Source organism: Pteronotus mesoamericanus, unplaced genomic scaffold, assembly GCF_021234165.1.
Source record: "Pteronotus mesoamericanus isolate MK-2021 breed Mesoamerican mustached bat unplaced genomic scaffold, CSHL_Meso_final scaffold_408, whole genome shotgun sequence".
Classification (NCBI taxonomy): Eukaryota; Metazoa; Chordata; class Mammalia; order Chiroptera; family Mormoopidae; genus Pteronotus; species Pteronotus mesoamericanus.
Genome location: NW_026555315.1, coordinates 6613832 through 6631461, shown reverse-complemented (window position 1 = coordinate 6631461; position 17630 = coordinate 6613832). Strand labels below are relative to the sequence as shown.

Sequence of the window (17630 nt, the reverse complement as noted above, 5' to 3'; positions counted from 1 at the left end):
AACCCAGTGAAGGTGACATTAGCTCCATTTTACAAGTGAGAAAACTAAGGTGCAGAAATGCTGAATAATATGCCTAAGGTCACTGAGCTAGTGGAAGCCGAGCTGAACCTGGAATCCAGGTCTGCTAATTAAGGAGCGGCCATGTGGTGAAGTAAAAATAACACCCAGTGCCCGTTAATAATCATCTTTGGAACCCAAGGCTCAGAGAAGCAGGCTTGTTCAAAGAGGCATTTGAGCCACCCTGCACCCCCCGGGCTGCAGACAGACGTGCTTGGCCCTACCCACCTCCCTGCTGCTCCGTCAGCAGTTCCTCCTCCTAAAGTAGGACTAGTATCTGAATGGGTCAGAAGGGTCTCTCTGAATCGTTGACCCCTCACAGAAAAAATTAGACTGAAGGAACTCTGCCTTCATTGCACCTCTAATTACAGGTAATTTACTCTTTTTTAAGTCCCTAACGTTACATATTTCCAGCTGCTGTGGCCCACGAATATATCTTTATTCAAAAGATGTAAAATCCAGAGAACGTGCAGATACCTGAAGAAGAAAAAACCATTTCAGTCGCTGATTCATAGAAGTTTTGGGAAAAATTAAAAGTCATAAAGCTTAATACTTCTGCTCGCTGTGCAGAGAGAGGTGGGGCCCGCGAGTTCCCGCCGGAAGCCGTTTTGCCCCCCACGGCCACCTCCAGGTCTTCAAGACCAAAGAGCGCCAGCAGTGCTGGGGACCGCGCCTGTCGCCTTCCCAGAGGTTTCACGTGCACTGACTGGAAGGCGGAGCCCTTGGATGAGCTTCCCCAGTGGGGACAGGTCCAAGGTGCACCTTCCGGTCTGGGAGGTTTTCACGTCTAAGGGACCCCATCTCTGAGGAACAGGAGAGAGACCAGAATGCTCTGAGGGAGAGAACAATCCAGAAAGAAACCTCAGGTGAAATGTTTGCTGTCAAGTAACCCCAAGTGGGACTTGGAGGTGGGAACAGAAACCTCAGGAAATGGGTCAGAACTCAGGTCGTCGTTCCGATTCCTTCCAAAGGCCCTTCTCTGCGCCCTCACCTCTGCACACAGAGCGTTGTTTTCCAGAAACGAGCATTGCCTTTCCTTACCCCACCCCCCAGCACAGAGATGTTGCCTCTTCCTTTCCAGAGAAAACTCCAGTCACCTCGGGAGCTCTATCCCCCATGTAATTGGAATATATATCTGGAAAGTTACCGGAAGTGAACTGGGGAATCCCTGCCTCCCAAACAGAGGTTGGCCGTGGAGGCTCCACTGCGGGCTGCCGCCAGCCTGGGCTCCTGCCGGAACGGTGGGTCCCCCCGGGGGCTTCAGGCCATCCTGGCGCTGGCGCCTTCCCCCGGCCCGCACAGGAGGGGCCGCTGTTAGAGTGGACGTGCTGGTGAAGGCAAAGCGGAGGCCACAGCAGGCAGGGGCGGGCCCTCCCCTCTGTGTGCGCCTGGGGGCAGCGGCGCGGAGGCCCGGTGGGGGCAGCTTGCAGGGCTTTTCGCCTGTGTGCCTGCGCTGGAGGGCGGCAAGGAGGAGCGGGCGAGTGAAGCGCCCCTTGCGGTCAGGGCATGGGAGGGGCCTCTGGCGGAAGTGCCGCGTGGTCCGCAGGAGTCGGGCTTCTTACCTGCGTGGATGAGTTTTGCTGGAACTGATACTCGTGCTGGGAGACGTGGACCTGACCATGGTCACAGGGGAGGGGCTGCTGCCCACGGTGAGCCCACTCGCGGTTGGCCAGGAGGGAGGGGTAGCTGAAGTAGTAGCCGCAGTCTGGGCAAGAGTAGGGCGGTCTTCAGGTTGGCGTGTCCTCGCGCCCTGGCTTGAGCACCGCCTCGAGTTCCAGGAGAGCTCGGGGCAGGCAGCTTTGTGCTTTGGGCCAGCTGGCGTGCGGGACCATAGCCACTCCTTGGGAGACACTCCCATGTAGCATCCCTTTTTGTTTGGACTCTCCTTCAGCCCTTCTTCTTCCTCATGCCCACCCCGGGGTCCTGTGACCTTTCCCTCCCCACTGCTGACAGTTGCTGGGCTCACCCTCTGGATCCTTGGCCTCCTGGCTCTGAGTCTCCGCTGCACCTGCAACGCACGATAAGAGCGGGTCTAAGGCCTGAAAATCCAAGAGGGAGCCCAGATGAGACGTTGGACCCCACAGCATGAGAAACCAGTGGATAATGATTAATTTTGACTTTTTAATGGGAGAATTCCAAGGAGGATGGCAGAGTGGTATCAGTCATTACCCGCAGACTGACATCGCCACCCTCAATTTAGCCATAGCAGAAACAATGACAGCAGTGATTAGGAAAGCAGGCTGCAAGGTGGATTTTCAGATCCATCAATAAAATGAAGAAAACCCAGACTCAAAACTATTATCCTAAAATCAACAGGAATTGGAACATTTGGAAGCAAATGAAAATGTCGAAGAAACAGGGTAATACATGATTTGAGTCTCAATAAAGACATTAAGAGATAATGCAGAAAACAGTAAAAAATGGTAGGAAACTTAAATGTGGCTATGAAACTTCTTGCTGCATTCACTGGGTATGTCACAAAGAAGGAGAAGGGCATGAGGAAGTCCCCTTTACCACGGCTACGCTCACATGCACGTTTCATATAGTCTCTTTGTGGTGGGAATGGCTGGGAGCTTCGCTTTTGCCAAGATCCCTAGAGCTGGACTCTGCCTGCGGTGATAGCCAGCCTCAACCAGCCGACAGGTGTCCTCAATCTTGCAGGCCTGATTTAGGCGTTTTTTTCATGATTGTTTGACTGTTCTGGACACAGTACAGCAATGTTAAATTGCCTTTTTCCTTGTTGCTTCCTCCCTTTCCAGTACTGCCTTGCGCCGTATATCCAGCTTGGGAAACTCATTAAAATAGTGCATTGGGAGGCTGAGAATGGGTGTGGGGAAGGGTTTGCCAAAGACCACTTTTGGCAGTCCTTTTATTTGACTTTATTTTTTTTAAATTGGTTTTAGAGAGAGAAACATCGATTTGTTGTTCCACCCATTCGTACATTCATTGGTTGATTCTTTGTGTGTTCCCCGAAGAGGATAGAACCTGCAATCCTGGTGTATGAGGACACTGTGTCACCCTATTAAATTTAGGGCTCTAAGGATGTATAGTAACAATTATCGTTGCTCTTTGGTGCCAGCATCCTGACACTCTGAAGAAAATAAACATATAAAAGCAAGAATAGAAACAGCCCTTTCAAACAAATAAGACTATCTTTGCACAGCGCCCCCTCCCTGGGAGCTGATGGGAGTGGGGAGGAAGCTGTGTCTGTCTTCTGGTGTCCTCCAAATGCCCCTTCTGGGAACCTGGATTCTCTAGTCCGCTTCTGAAGCCAACAGGCTTGATGAAGGAAGGCCTGGCTCCACACAGAAAGCTCTTTGTCAGTGGAGCCCAAAACAGATGATTTAAAAAAAAACCAAAAAACACCCTGCATCAGTATTTACTTGTTTTACAGTGGTTTGAGTCCAGCCAATGACACTGGAGCCAAAAAGAAGAAAAAGAAACAAAAAAAGAAGAAAGAGAAGGGCAGCGAGACAGATTCAGCCCAGGATCAGCCTGTAAAGGTAACAAGGACACTCTGTTTTCTAGTGACTGAGAGTCGATTTTTCAGATGAGGGAGTTTTGGGGTAAATGTAACGGGACGATTTAGATTGACAGTCTCCACTGGTATTCCTTCAAGATGGAGGAGTTGTCGCCCTCTGCTCCCGCTAGATCTAGGTGAAGAATCTGCTCTCATGCCTTAAGACACAGCAGGCTAGACACCGACTCCCAAGCACAGTGTCCCTGAGAATGCACAGGTACCTCACTGCATGTGGTGCCGCAACAAGGTGCCAGATTGCCAGACAGAAAGTAATGGCCTTGTGCCAGCCCCTGATGCCTAAAGCTGGAATTCCTAGCCTTTTCCATCTTTTTTTTTTTAAGATTTTATTTATTTATTTTTAAGACAGAGGGTGAGGGAGGGAGAAAAAGGGAGAGAAGTAGCACTGTGTGGTTGCCTCTCGCACACCCCTTACTGGGGACCTAGCCTGCAATCCAGGCATGTGCCCTGACTGGAAATTGAACCAGTGACTCTGGTTCACAGGCCGGCGCTCAATCCACTGAGCCACACCAGCCAGAGCAGCCTTTCCCATCTTAAGTCCCCTCCTCTGTTGTGGGAATAGAAGCCTATTTTTTTTAAGGCAGACCTTTATGTATTGCAAGCATTCTTTAAGTGAAGTAGTCATGGTAATGAAAACCAGGAGTCTCTCAGTCAGTTTCTGAGTTCTGCCAGCTGAGAACCACTGACCTACCCAGAGTTTATGACCTAATACAGACCTGAAACCCAGAGATATGAGAAAGGATTGTTTTTTGTAAATAGAACTACATTTAAAAACAAAAAACAAAAAAACCCTTTTATTTCAGGTTAAGTACTTTCCTCTTTAAAGAAGGCCCTAGGGGAAGGTCAAAATCTATCCATACTTTCTCTTTTAGAATTGCCTCCCAAATGGTTTGTAAGCCTCACAAGAAAATCAGTCTCACTTTAGTCTACACGCACTTTGCTTCATTCTCCATCTTCAGTCTTCTTACTGAGATACAGCTTCAAGTAATTTTTTACTTTTATCAATATCAAATCCCCTATGGAAAAAAAGTACCACCCTTATCGACCACAGTGTTGGCCAGGTTCTTCCCGGGCACTTGAGTATCCCTACGAGGTAGGCGAGGGTCTTCCCATTTTAAAGACGAGGCGGGTGGCTCACCGAGGTCTTTCAGTCAGGAATTCTAGTCCAAGGCTGTGCTTTGGCCTTAAGGACTTCTGTTTGTTTGTCTTTTGTTTTTTTGTCTGGGAGTGGGTATTTGGATGACTCCAGGGGGATTTGGGCTTGAGCCTGTATCAAAATGGTTCCCTTTGAAATTAGAAAATTTTAACAAAATACCATTTATATAGCTCTTCCATTTTCCTTTTTATAAGACTGATGCAGTTCATTGCAGAGAATTTGGGAAAAAAAGTAACAAGAGGAAGAAAACAAAAATCACTCATAATTCTGTGGACAAAAAAGAGGCCACATACTAAACCTGACACGCTTAGGGGAAGTCTGCATGATGGGCCTTACAAACTTAGACCTAAAGTCACTACATAAGATGATCTGAAATGAGAACTCTCTAACCAAAACAAGCCAGGGCGGGGAGTTACATCCTGGGCCAGTATCTTACCTGACAAGGTCAGCCTTTACCTTAACTGAGCCTGCCTATTATTTTTACGCATCTGGGTAACATACCCTTGGAATGTCAGGGTAATGTCATTCCATACCCCATCCCATCCCTCTTCGTACCAGAGCAGAGACCACAAAACCCCTCACTGTTAACTGTGTTGTTTGTTGCTAACTCTCCTATACCCACAAACATGAAAGACGTATGTGTCTTTTCATTTTACTTTTTATCCAGTCCCAGAGATTTTCCCGCTTTGCTTTCTCCCACCTTCCTCATCTATTACCCAGGAGTTCACGCAACCCATTAGGCTTCCTCCCTTGATTGTACTATATAAAATAAGGTACAAAACTGCCGTTCTCTCTAGTGCTTTCTCAGTCCATTGAGATTTTGCTTCCCCGCCAATTGTCAGTTTGACTCAAATAAACTCATAAAAAATTCTCTGCGGGTTTAAACGTTTCTTAATCGACAGTCCTGCCTCCCAGGAGTCAGCAATGTAAACATGTTGGTTTATAGCCTTCCTTTCCTTCACAATCTAAACGAAAAAGAAAAGCAGTAGTAAAGTATTAGAAAAAATTATGCCTATTTTATAATCATAAGCCTGAATAAGACCCAGAACCAATAAAGAAAACTTGACAAATTTAAATTTCTCTGTAAAAGTCAAAAGATAAACAGTAAACTGGGAAAATATTTATAATACATGAAGCAGTCAATTTAAAATAATGAAATGAGTTGGCAGTTCACAAAAAACATAAATGTCCAGTCAGTGTATGAAAAGATGATTAAACTCACAATGAAAGAAATGAAAATTAAAGCAACATTTTTTCTCCTAGATTGGTGGAGATTAAGGTTTGGTAAATCTAATGATAAGAGCCTGGAGAAACACGTGCTGTCCATTGGTTTAATAGCCGCTTACTATAATTTCGCATGTGCATATCTGTTGACCCAGCAAGCCTCCTTTCTTAGACTTTATCCTGCAGGAATACGTATCCAAATGAACAAAAATAGATGTCCAAGAAAGCTCATAACAGCACGTCTGTAACACTGAAGAACAAAACCACCAAGATGCCCATTGGTGGGGGTTGGCCGAATATGCTATTGTCCATGCGTGATACTTAGAATGGGCAGTGTGTGTAGCCACGTGGAAAGGTCTCCTAGACGTAGTGATTAAAGAAAAACAGTTTGTAGAATAACACTTCATGATCCAATTCTAGTTTTTGAAATTGTGTGCTTGGAACCTGCAGGCAAAAACATCTGAAATTCCATTTGCCTCTTCTCTCTCTACTTCTCACATTAAGACTGTTGATGACAAGGGTTACATTTGAGGAATGGGGTTGTTGGTTTTTTACTTTTTTATATGTATCACACATTTCTGCATTGTTTGGGATTTTATACTGAGCATGTGTTACTTCTGCCAGCAAACATCACAAGAAAGGGACAAACCCTGCAGGAAGGACCCGCATCATATTGCTCGTTGTCCACGACTTTCTCCAGTTGTGCAATATGTGATCTCTGGGATTAGAACAGAGGAACCCCATACCCCTGTAATTAATCAAAAGTGCTTATTTACAGAATGGGCCTTTTCTCTCCCCAACTTTGTCTTGTCCAGATGAACTCTTTGCCAGCAGAGAGGATCCAGGAAATACAGAAGGCCATTGAGCTGTTTTCAGTGGGCCAGGGACCTGCCAAAACAATGGAGGAGGCTAGCAAGAGAAGCTACCAGTTCTGGGACACGCAGCCTGTCCCCAAACTGGGTATGTATGAGCTCTCCTCCCCAGTTGAGGGCGGGGGCAAGGCATGTGCCTTAACTGTGCTAAGGGGCCACGCTGAATCTGTGGGGGAGGACAGGAGAGCCCTGGAGTGCCTTGGTGGTGATTTTTAAAGGATAGTCTTGAAAGTGCAGTGTAGGAAAGGCTGTTGTTCAGGGACCTTACCTTTGCACAGTAGCACACACTGTGAACAATTAATGGTTCTTTCAGTCCATCATCACTGAGCATAAACCTACGAAGAAAAACAACTCATCGGCACACGACGAGCGGGAATGTCTGCCTGGGGGTCCATCATTTCACATAGACCCTATAAAGAGACCACCTTGTTTATCTGGGCAGATGTTTGAGCCTGGAATGGCCAAGTCCCCAGTGCCTTCCCATGGTCTTTAGCCAATGCACACTTACTAAAGACAAAGTAATTTGACATTTTGCTTAACAGTGATGATTCAGCACCTGGAATACCATGTATAGGTTTGGTTGGCACTCCTTAAGAAAGCTATAATGAACTCTTAAAGGGTGGACAGGCAAAAAACCTAAAAGAATTCCAGAAGAGACTGGACACAGCAGAGTCAGAGGCGCCCGCTGAGGCCAAGCCCCAGCTAACCCTGCTGGCTGCCGCCAGAGGGTCGCTGCCGACAGTTTCTGGTGCCGTTGCATCGTGGTTCTGGGCCCGCTGCTGGCCCAGCTCCTGTTTACTATGTGATCGGGAAAGTAAGTATGGTGACAGAAACCGGTTTTCCAGCCCCAAATGTGAACGACCTTCAGGATGTACATGTTTCTGCCACCCTCCAGAAACGGGGTGTGACTTGCCTGTCTTTGGGGGAGGGCGGGAGCGGGCCAGGCGGGGCCAAAGACTGGTGAGGGGCAGCTGTGCCCAAGGAGATTCATCTCCGGAGGTGGGGCGTGTGCAGCACAGAGCCTTGCTACTCAGGTGTGGTTCTCAGACCGGCAGGGTGGCATTGCTTAAGAGCTTGTAGAAATGCAGAATCTTAGGCCCTGCTCCAGATCTTTTGAGTCAGAACATGCAGGGGATTTGTGTCCACTTTGAAAGTTTCAGAAGGTCTGCTCTAGAGTGATGCAGTTCTTAGTCACAATCCAGAAATAAGATGAGGTACGCCCCCTACAGGCAAAACACTGCCTGGATCCTTGTGAGCCTTGAATCAGCAAGCAGGCACTATTCCAGAACCCTGTCCCAACCCATCGACCTTGTCTGTCAGGCTGCCCTGATCACCTAGGTCCCAGGCCCACTGGCGAAGTCCTCCAGCAAGGCTTTGGGTCACTAATGCCATTCCTAGGGCATTACTAGTAGCCGATCCCAGTGATCCCTCCATCTCTTTACAGGGAGCAGGAAGAACGCAGAGCCACAGGCCCTGCCTCTGAGTGAAATGCATGGAGGGGCATTCTGTGGTGACTCCCAGACATCTTAGCCCAGTTGTCAGAAGGGGCCTGTGATTTTGGTTTGATTCTGTTTTTCATTAGGAGTTTGCAAGTGGGTAGTAGCCCCATTTTTTCAAAGACAATGGGACCTGGGGATGGGTGAATTAGGTAATGGGCTTCTGTTCCTCCTCAGTCTGGTTATCCTTTGTTCTTTGCCTCAGTTTCTCCGTCTCTACTTACAGAAAACGCTGCAGTTTTCTGCAGTTTTTGTTTTCAGAAAGCTCATGAGAAAGCCGCACAGTTGCTCACAGGGGCCCTGGCACGCTCAGGAAGGTGCAGCGGTGCTCAGCGCTGTTGCCTCTGCACGCGCCATCTGTGCAGCGTGAGCTGCAGGAGCGCAGTCGCTCTGAGCATCTGATCGGTCTGCCTTTGAGGTCCACAGCCAATCAAGGCAAATGCAGGGCTGCTTTGCTTCACAGCCCGCAGGGAGTACCACATTTCGGGCGTCAGCTGGTCTGCGTGGCTGAGGTGCCACCCTCATTCTGCTTCTGAGTACCGTTAGGGAAGTGAGATTCCCAGCTTCCTGCTTTGTATTTTCCATTTAAATGGGGCTAATGATTTTAAAATTCAGGCATATCAGTGAACCATGTTTTCAGTACTCCTACCTTGTTGGGAAAGTTATAATTAGATTGTATTCTGCTAAGGAGACTGAGAATTCTTTAGAAGTTTAAAATCATCCTACATTCCCTATTTAAAGGCTTTCTAAACAGCTAGTGTTTTAGGTTGTATAACAGTTCTGTGTGCTCCCAAGTAAAATTTTTGTCTCCCTTTTCAGATCATGTCACTTTACTTTTAAAAAGCCACTTGTGTCCATTTCATTTACCAGCTCTTGCCAGAGAACTGGCGCACTCTCAGAGTCCATGAACACGTGGCGAAGGGGAATGGAAGTGTGTGTTGCATGTAGGTCCTGGTAACCAGCCTTAATGAAGAGAGTTGGCCTTGAGATTATTGTAATACAGTTGTGCATTGCATAATATTTTAATCAACAGCAGACCACATATACAGTGGTGGGTCCATAAGATTATAATGGACCTGAAAAAATTCCTGTCCCCTAGTGACATAGTAGCACAGTGCATTGCTCCTGTGTTTGTGGTGACGCAGGTGTAAACAAGCCTGCACTGCCAGTTGTATTAAAGCATAGGGCACGTGGTTATGTATAGTATGTAATACTTGATGATAAATAACTGTTACTGACTTCTGTATTCACTATACTGTTTATGGTTATTTTAGAGTATGTTCTATTTTTAAAAAATGGCTTGCTCTAGAATAGTATGCGTGTTACGCTGACAGCAGCTTTACACATCCAGCGTGTACAGCTCTGGGTTCCATCATTCTCTGTTGCACCCGATATGATGTCTTGCTGTTTTGTGCAGTAACGTGCTATACAGGCTGTCTCTTGGAACGGCAGGCTGTGCAGTAGAGCCTAGGGAGGGAGCCGGTTAGACCACCTAGGTCTGCACTCTGTGCTGTTTGTTTGATGAGACACTCACCTAAGGACACACTTCTCAGAGTGCATCCTTGGCTGTCAGTGGTGGGTGACTGTACAGTGCGGGAGACACTCCTATCTTGTCCATGGAAATCACTTAGGAAAATAATAACAAAAGATTCTTAAGTTAAATGTATTTTGGGAAAGGTAAAAGTTCAACAGGAAACTGGGAACATTTAAATTAGATTTAGATTAGATTAGATTAGATTAAGCACCTACGTAAGGTGGGAGTAGAAATCCTTGGTCCTTCCCAAGGGTCCAGCCCTTGGCTCTGTAGGCTCAAAAAATTTTACAAGGCAGTGAATTGGCAGTGGATTGACTCATATTAAACTAATTTGATTTATGAGTAAATTAAAAGGTCAGTTTATAAACTAAGGAAGAAAATACCACCTCTCTCCCAAGCAAACCTTTTGGGCAACCAGACTGTAAATAGGTAGCCAGCTGCTTCCTTGCTGTGTATCCCCATCGCTGCCTGTAGTTTCCAGTTTGTGATGCTTAGCGTATTGGTAAAGCCTCATTTCTTGAATATTTCCTCAGAAGAGGGTATATCTTGTGGAGCTGAGGACCTTGTCTTTTCCTGGCTGTATTCTAGTGCGCGGTGTCTGATGTATCTTGGGGACCAGTAGATGCTGAGTGAAAGAGAGTTAGGTGATTAGTGCTGGTGGCCCTGTCCTCAGCTCACAGCCTCAGGTTGCCATTCCTACCTCATCTGCCCCGCAGCTCTGTTACTGGGAGGGTCTCGAGCTGCCTGTTACACATCAGAATGGTGTATGTGGGCCAGGAGTCTGAAGTCAGTAAAAGCCTGAATTCAGTGTCTGGTGTATACGGTGTCCTATATTAGGAGCAAAGATTATACTGATGGGGTCCTTTTTGGAGACTCAGTTTTCAAAATGTGCTAAACATTGCATTCTTCCGAGTGTGAACATGAGTGAGCTCTGGGTAGTAGAAACTAAGTAACTCCTGTGGCCAAAATTAAGTGGGTGATTTGTCCAGCATTTATCAAATGAATCTGATTGGGCCGTGAGTGGGAGTTGGGGCTGTGTCTTCTGAGCACCCCAAGGACTCCCCATGCGCTCCACGGAAGAGTGGTATTGGTCCCGGGCGGGGACATGGTGTCAGAGCCCAACTTCCTGGCGGCACCGTGTGGACTCAGGGATTCGGCCGAAATGCGTTCGCAGGACTCCGTGAGCCCCGAGGCCCACGTTGGCAGCAGCACTTCGCTGGCCCGCATTGCTGAAGGCCGAGGCTGGCCGGGCCAGGACCCAGGCTGGCGCCTAGATGCCATCATCTGGTTCCAGAATGGGCCCAGGACATTGTTGTTGCTGCTGACACAAAGGCATCCTTGTTGCAACTCCTTATAAATCCGGCCAGTTCGCCGGGCCGGGGCCATGGCAGCACTCTTTGCACCAGCAGGAGGCAGGAAGCCAAGTTAGTCAATTGTCATTCCGTAACCAGAGGGAGACGTAACAGGATTTCCAAAAAATCAACCACCTTAGATCCCAGGGATTGTTCTGCGGCTTTGCCATGAATTGGCCCTCAGTTAGGGGCCAAGGGTAGCTGGAGAGATGGTCTGCAGTTGCCAAGCACAGAGTGTTCTTTAGCGGGGGGCGGGGGGGGCTCCTGGGGCAGGAGGGATTTGTTCTGATTGGTTTTGGAGCTGAGCCCCTTCACTCCCTGGGGGACAGGGGCGAGGCTCATGGCCGTGCTCTTCTTCAGGAGAAGTGGTCAACACCCATGGCCCCGTGGAGCCTGACAAAGACAACATCCGCCAGGAGCCCTACACCCTGCCCCAGGGCTTCACCTGGGACGCCTTGGACCTGGGGGACCGTGGTGTGGTGAGTAGGCCCGGGCAGGCCCCTCCCACCAGGAGCCCCGCAGTCGCGCAGGAGCAGCCCCCTCAGGCCCTCGTCAAGGACTGTCTCAGAGCTGAGCCGACCCCCAGCGATCGCCTCTGGGGCCGGCCCAGGGCCTCGCAGGCACAGCACTTGGCTCCTCTCAGTAGCGCCTCGAGATGGATGTCCCTTCTTCCTGCTCCTTTTTTCTTGCCCGTCCATCCATTCGTTCCGTGTCTCAGTGAGGGAGTGGTTGGTTAGTTGGATGACATTCTTGGTCGTCTGCCACTTTTTGTACTTAAGTCTGCCATTCTCCCCCTTGGTGGCTCAGCTTTCTGTTACAAGTAGGGTGCTCATTCCAAAAGAGTCCTGCCATGCCTGGGATGGAAAGGATTCATGAGATTAAACATAGTTTTTGGTAGTTTGCTTTGTCCTTCTGCAAACTTGGAGCCCCAGGGCATTAGGGTTGGCCCCATCTGGCAGAATACCTCTAAGGCAGCACCTGTTTCTCTACAGCTAAAAGAATTATACACCCTCCTGAATGAGAATTATGTGGAAGATGATGACAACATGTTTCGATTTGATTATTCCCCAGAATTTCTTTTATGGTAAGTTGCAAGGGCTTTCTTGTGGTTCTCCGCCGAGGCAGAGAGGAGTCTCCACAGGGCATCAGAGTCTTTATCCCCGCTGAGCTAGCCTTTGGATGGCAAGTCAGAGTGTAATTTCTGAGTTCTTGCAACTGAAGGAGGCTTGCTCCCAGTGGAACTTAGAATAGAAACCTTATCTGAGACAGAATGACTGGGTGAGGGAGACTTTGTGGAATTGTACCCAGGAGAAAACATCATCTGTTGGATGGTGGCCTTATGTAAGAAGGGAAGAAGAGAGGAAAGCTACTGAGACTTTTTTTTAATTAAAAGAGAAAAGCCATCTTGTATGCAGCCCCTGAGTATGTTCGGTTGCGTGGAGGTGGCCTCGCCTGGCTCAGCCATCCATCGTCCTGGGCCACACTCAGTGTCCAGGAAGGTGGAGGCATGAGGCTGAAATGCGGAGGGGCTGCCTGATGGAGGAGGGAAAAGCAGGACGGGAAGCAGGAGGAGGGGAGTGAGGAGGGGAGTGACAGGGCCTGAGGGCGTACTGGCTCCACCCACAGGACCCTGGGACTCAGAGCCGAGGAGGCCTGACCTCTGGCTTAAGCTATCAGAGTGAGTGAGCGTAAAGAAATTGGTTGGGTGTAAAACCTCAGTACGACAGTCTTGGATTGGGTGGGTAAGCAGGCCACGAGGGCTGGGCAGCAAGAAACGGCTGTGGCCCCATTCCATTTGTGTCTAGGAGGGCTTGCCCCTCAAGCGAATTTAAGGGCTAACCCCCAGGAGGTGGGAGCAGGAGGTTAGAACCACACTCAGCTGCCCTGCGCCACCAGCAAGCAGCACTGCAGCGGCAGCTCCTGTCTCTTCCAGGGCTCTCCGGCCGCCTGGCTGGCTCCCCCAGTGGCACTGTGGGGTTCGAGTGGTCTCAAGTAGGAAACTGGTCGGGTTCATCAGCGCCATCCCAGCAAACATCCACATCTACGACACGTAAGCGCCGGCACCATCTCCCCACGCCTGCGTCCCCACCATCCTCGGCCTGGGAGGGACGGGAGAGAAAACAGGCCCCAAACCTTCCTCAAAAGGCAGAGGGAAGGTCCCGTGAAGGGAGGGAACTCAGGCCCTGGGAGTAGAAAGTCATAGTAAGACCCACCTGTTTTCACTCCGAATTGTTGCCGACTCCCTGGCCTGGGCTGGAACAGGGCCACCCTGAGGGCCAGCCCACTGCCTGAACCGGGAGCTCGGTGTTTGCGCTCGCACCAATCACATGTCGGTGCGCTCGAGCAACAGCGGAGCCAGTGCCACTCTCGATCAGATAGTCACGGGGCCTGGGAGGTCTTCGCTCTCCCTGGAAACCTCAGAACCGCCTGCCGCAGCTTCTGGGTCTACAGACTGTGGGTTCTTGGTGGTGTCAGAACCTGTGCAAATCCTAGAATAACCCTTGCCTTGTGAGTTTCCCTGTCCGCTAAAGGCCAGACTCCCCCAGCCTGTCCCAGTGGGCTCATCAGGGAGATGCTGGCAGTGCCTTCAAGTAGGCAGTTTGCTTCAGCCCCACTCAACCTTTAGGGGTGGAGTCCGTGCTGAGGGGCCAGTGCTGCTGCCTGGCGGTGGAGCAGCGGGAAGGGGCCACGTGCTTGGAGGGCTTGCCTTGACTGTTAAAGGCCTTGTCACTTTTTTTCTCCCTCTTCAGGGAGAAAAAAATGGTGGAGATTAACTTCCTGTGTGTCCACAAGAAGCTGCGCTCCAAGAGGGTGGCTCCGGTCCTGATCCGCGAGATCACCCGGCGGGTCCACCTGGAGGGCATTTTCCAAGCTGTCTACACGGCCGGAGTGGTGTTACCGAAGCCTGTCGGCACCTGCAGGTAACAGTCTCCTCCTGCGTGGCCCTGGAAGTGCTAGCCTGTCCCCGTCACTGAGGAGCGGTGTCACTGTTGGTCACCGCTCTGCCCCGCCCAGAGCTCGCCTGAGAGCTGCTCGCTGCTCCGGTCTCTGAGAAGGAGGTTGTGGGCTCCCTCAGGAGCCAGGAAGGCAGCGTGCAGGAGTGGAGAGGTTTGTAGGGACCGCAGCCCGGGAAGTGTGTGCCCTGTGCAAAGGAGCTGGCCAGTCCAGCCCCTTCGTTCCTGCCACTTGGAAATAAGGGGTCGAACTGCCAGGGTTTTGTTTTAGTGTTTAAGGATGAGCCCAAATCTGGATTTTTATGGTAAATGTGCGAAAGTTTTAAATGGTTGGCTTAATTTTGTTTAGTATTGTGTGGGCCAAAGAGAGCATGTCTGATCCCTGTGTGACCTGACACAGTGGATCCCTGTGTTTCTGACTCAGAAAGCTGTTTGAAACAATCACAGTCTGTACCTCAAGAACTTCAAAAGTAAAACCACCAGGCAGATGCCGTGGAGGAGGGAGAAGGAGGGTGAACACTTAAGAGAACTGTGCCTCTTTTCCACTGACTTGATTCTAGGAGTGGGGAGTGCCCTTCCCAGACAACTGCTGTAACAGGAGTTGCTTTTGAAATTGAGAAATAAAAATAGGGAGAGAGAAAATCCAGGAAGGGCTCTGGCAGCTCTGCATTCATGGCGGGGGGTGGGGGGCATGGTGGGGGTCGAAAGGCTGGCGCTGCCACTGGCTCAGGAGACTGTGCCACTCATGCCACCTGCTGGCCATCTGGGAATCTCCATCGTCCTCTTAATGGCACTTACCAGAATCCTCTGAGGACAGTACATTCGTGTCCCCACAGGTACTGGCATCGGTCCCTGAACCCACGGAAGCTGATTGAAGTGAAGTTCTCCCACCTGAGCAGAAACATGACCATGCAGCGCACCATGAAGCTCTACCGCCTGCCAGAGGCCAGTGGTGCTCCAGGGCCATTGGGGGGGGGGGGGGGGGGGCGGCTGTGCCTGTCCTCGGCAGGGAAGGCGTGCCGCTTTGAGTGGAGCGGGGGACAGAAAACTGACTCAGCCCATAGTTTCCAGGTTCCTAGACTTTCCATTTCCATTGTTTCTATTGCTTTTAGCAAGGGTTTTATTTTAGTTTGACTTTCTCCATTCTCCTGCGTCTGCGCCTGCGCCTGCACCTGGGCGAGCTTTCCCGTCATCTGTTGATAGGCCCAGAGGACACCTCTTTTCTGTACTCATAGTCTAAGTGAGCTTTAATAGTAAGAAGAGTCCACTCACTGAACAGCAGTACCTGCCCGAGCCCAGTGTAAATGAGTCCTAGGGCTTCTGCTGCCCCCTCTGCCACGGCAGGCGAAGGACGGATGGCCTGGGCGTGTGAGGGAAGCCCAGGTTTCCAACTCCAGTACCCCCACCCCGACTTCGCCGTTGAAGAGCTGGTCTGCCTGGAGTGAGCTGGTTTCTATTCTGGGCCTCAATTTGCCTAGTTTCCCAACAAAACAAATGTTCCACGTTCCCCAGATGCCTGGCTTCCAGGTCCTAATGGATCCAGGTCACTTCCCTCCCTCAGAGCTCTTGCAGGCGGTGCTGCTCGGGTACTGGGTGCCTGCTTGTCAGAGGGCTGCCCCGCTGGACTCATCAGCCCCCCAGCTGGACCTGTCCCTCCAGGATTGAGCTAATCCACCCGTAGACTGGGGTCATTAGGGTCCCATTTTGAGGGATCGCTGCAGCACAGTTAGACACAGCCCCAGTAAAAACAGACTCGAGGGGCCAAGTTGGGTGTCTTCTTTCTGTTGTTACGACAGTGTTGCCCTGATTCCCGGGCGGGCAGAGCGTTCCTAAGGTGCGTAGCACCCAGAGGGTGTCTCTGCGTGTCTGCGCCCGTGGGCGAAGAGCCCTGGCACGGCTGCATTTTCAGTCCAGGACTGAGGTGGCATTGTGGGAGCTGCCGTGTAGCAACAGTCAGGAAGTGTTCCCTAGAGACATCAGGATTAGCAAGGAATTTTGGCAGCGAGAGGTCCTCGAGCTGCTGTTTGGAAAGCATTTCCTGTGCCGAGAAGCAGTTACATCAGGCAGTGACTGAGGTGTAAAGGCTGTAGCTCCCCTGTTTGCAGACTTGGCTGCCCCACTTTGCAGAGTGAGTCTTTGGGGATGTTCTCCCAGCCCCAGCATTCACCTCAGAGCCTCACACAGCTCTGCTCCACTGAAGCGTTCCTTAAGAAAAAGCAGTTGCGGGGTGGGATTCTGGTTTGAGATTAAATTCCAGGAGTCCGGTGCTTTTCTCCTGAGTTTAACCTGCATGAGTGTTCTGTTGGGGGACTGCTCGCGCAGCGGTGTCCGCGTGGACAAAGCGAGCGCCCCGTGCAGATCTGCCGGGCCCGGGGGCTGCGCAGGGCCTGCGGCCGGGCCTGTCTGTGAGAGGCTCTGAGCCTTGAGAGGGACCAGTGCGGCTGAGGCCAGCTGCCTCTCCGTGGGAGGAGGGCATAAGGGCTCAGCGAAGAGGAGCCGAGAAAGGCTTCGCAAAGCCCAGGAGCAGCACTGGGCTGGGCCTGCCCAGCACGTCCCCCGGGTAGTCGGGGGTTTGTCTCCATCCTGGCACCATTCACATTTTGGGCCGGGTAATCCTTTGTCCTAGGGACTGCCCTGGGCACATTGGCTGTTGTAACAGCATCCCTGGCTTCTACCCATTAGATGCCAGTAGCACATTTTGTGACAACCAAAAATGTCTTCTAGTATTATCGGATGTTCCCTGGGGGGTTGTGGGGGCACAACTGCCCCTGTTGAGAACCCCTGGACCAGAGGGACAGAAAGCGCAGCAAGAACAGCCAGCCGGTCCAGGGGTGGAAGGTCCTGTGCTCTGTGTTGAAGAGTTTGGCGCGGGAGGGCTGTGGTGTGGGTTTCCTAGGAAGACGGCATAAGCCATGAGAATAAGAGGTTGAAACAGCAGCATTAACTAGGATGGAAAGGGCCAAAAGACAGTGGAGCAGCAGGCCTTGTGCCTGGTGCATGTGGACGGGGGAGAGGGTCACCCCCCAGGGTGACCGAGGGGTCAGTTTTGAGGGCTGGGTGGGTAGATCTAGGGTCAGGTGGGAAAGGGGACAGCGTGAAGTTTTTGGTGCTTATAGGACCTGAGAGGATCCAAGATGCTCACAATCAGCAGCACATCTGATACTGTCTTTGCCTTCCTTCCAGTCTCCCAAGACACCCGGACTGCGACCAATGGAGAAAAAGGACATTCCAGTAGTGCACCAGCTCCTCACCAGGTACCTGAAGCAGTTCCACCTCACGCCAGTCATGAGCCAAGACGAGGTGGAGCACTGGTTCTACCCCCAGGAGAACATCATCGACACTTTTGTGGTGGAGGTGAGTGGGGAGGGGTGGTCTGGACCTCTGACCGGTCACAGCAAGGCAGCCTCCTTCCGTGCCTGGGCTTCCTAGGCTCCAGGACTAAAGAAC

General features: G+C 50.6%; 1 protein-coding gene across 1 annotated transcript in view; it reads left to right on the top strand.

Moving 5' to 3' along the window:
- NMT1 (N-myristoyltransferase 1) overlaps positions 1-17630 on the top strand; it is a 30876-nt gene that overhangs the window by 10399 nt on the left and 2847 nt on the right. Inside the window, exons 2-9 of the mRNA XM_054593162.1 lie at positions 3452-3560; positions 6791-6935; positions 11590-11708; positions 12222-12313; positions 13163-13279; positions 13980-14150; positions 15020-15128; positions 17367-17537. Of these exons, the coding sequence (XP_054449137.1) occupies positions 3452-3560; positions 6791-6935; positions 11590-11708; positions 12222-12313; positions 13163-13279; positions 13980-14150; positions 15020-15128; positions 17367-17537 (1033 nt within the window). The remainder of the gene's footprint in view (positions 1-3451; positions 3561-6790; positions 6936-11589; positions 11709-12221; positions 12314-13162; positions 13280-13979; positions 14151-15019; positions 15129-17366; positions 17538-17630) is intronic.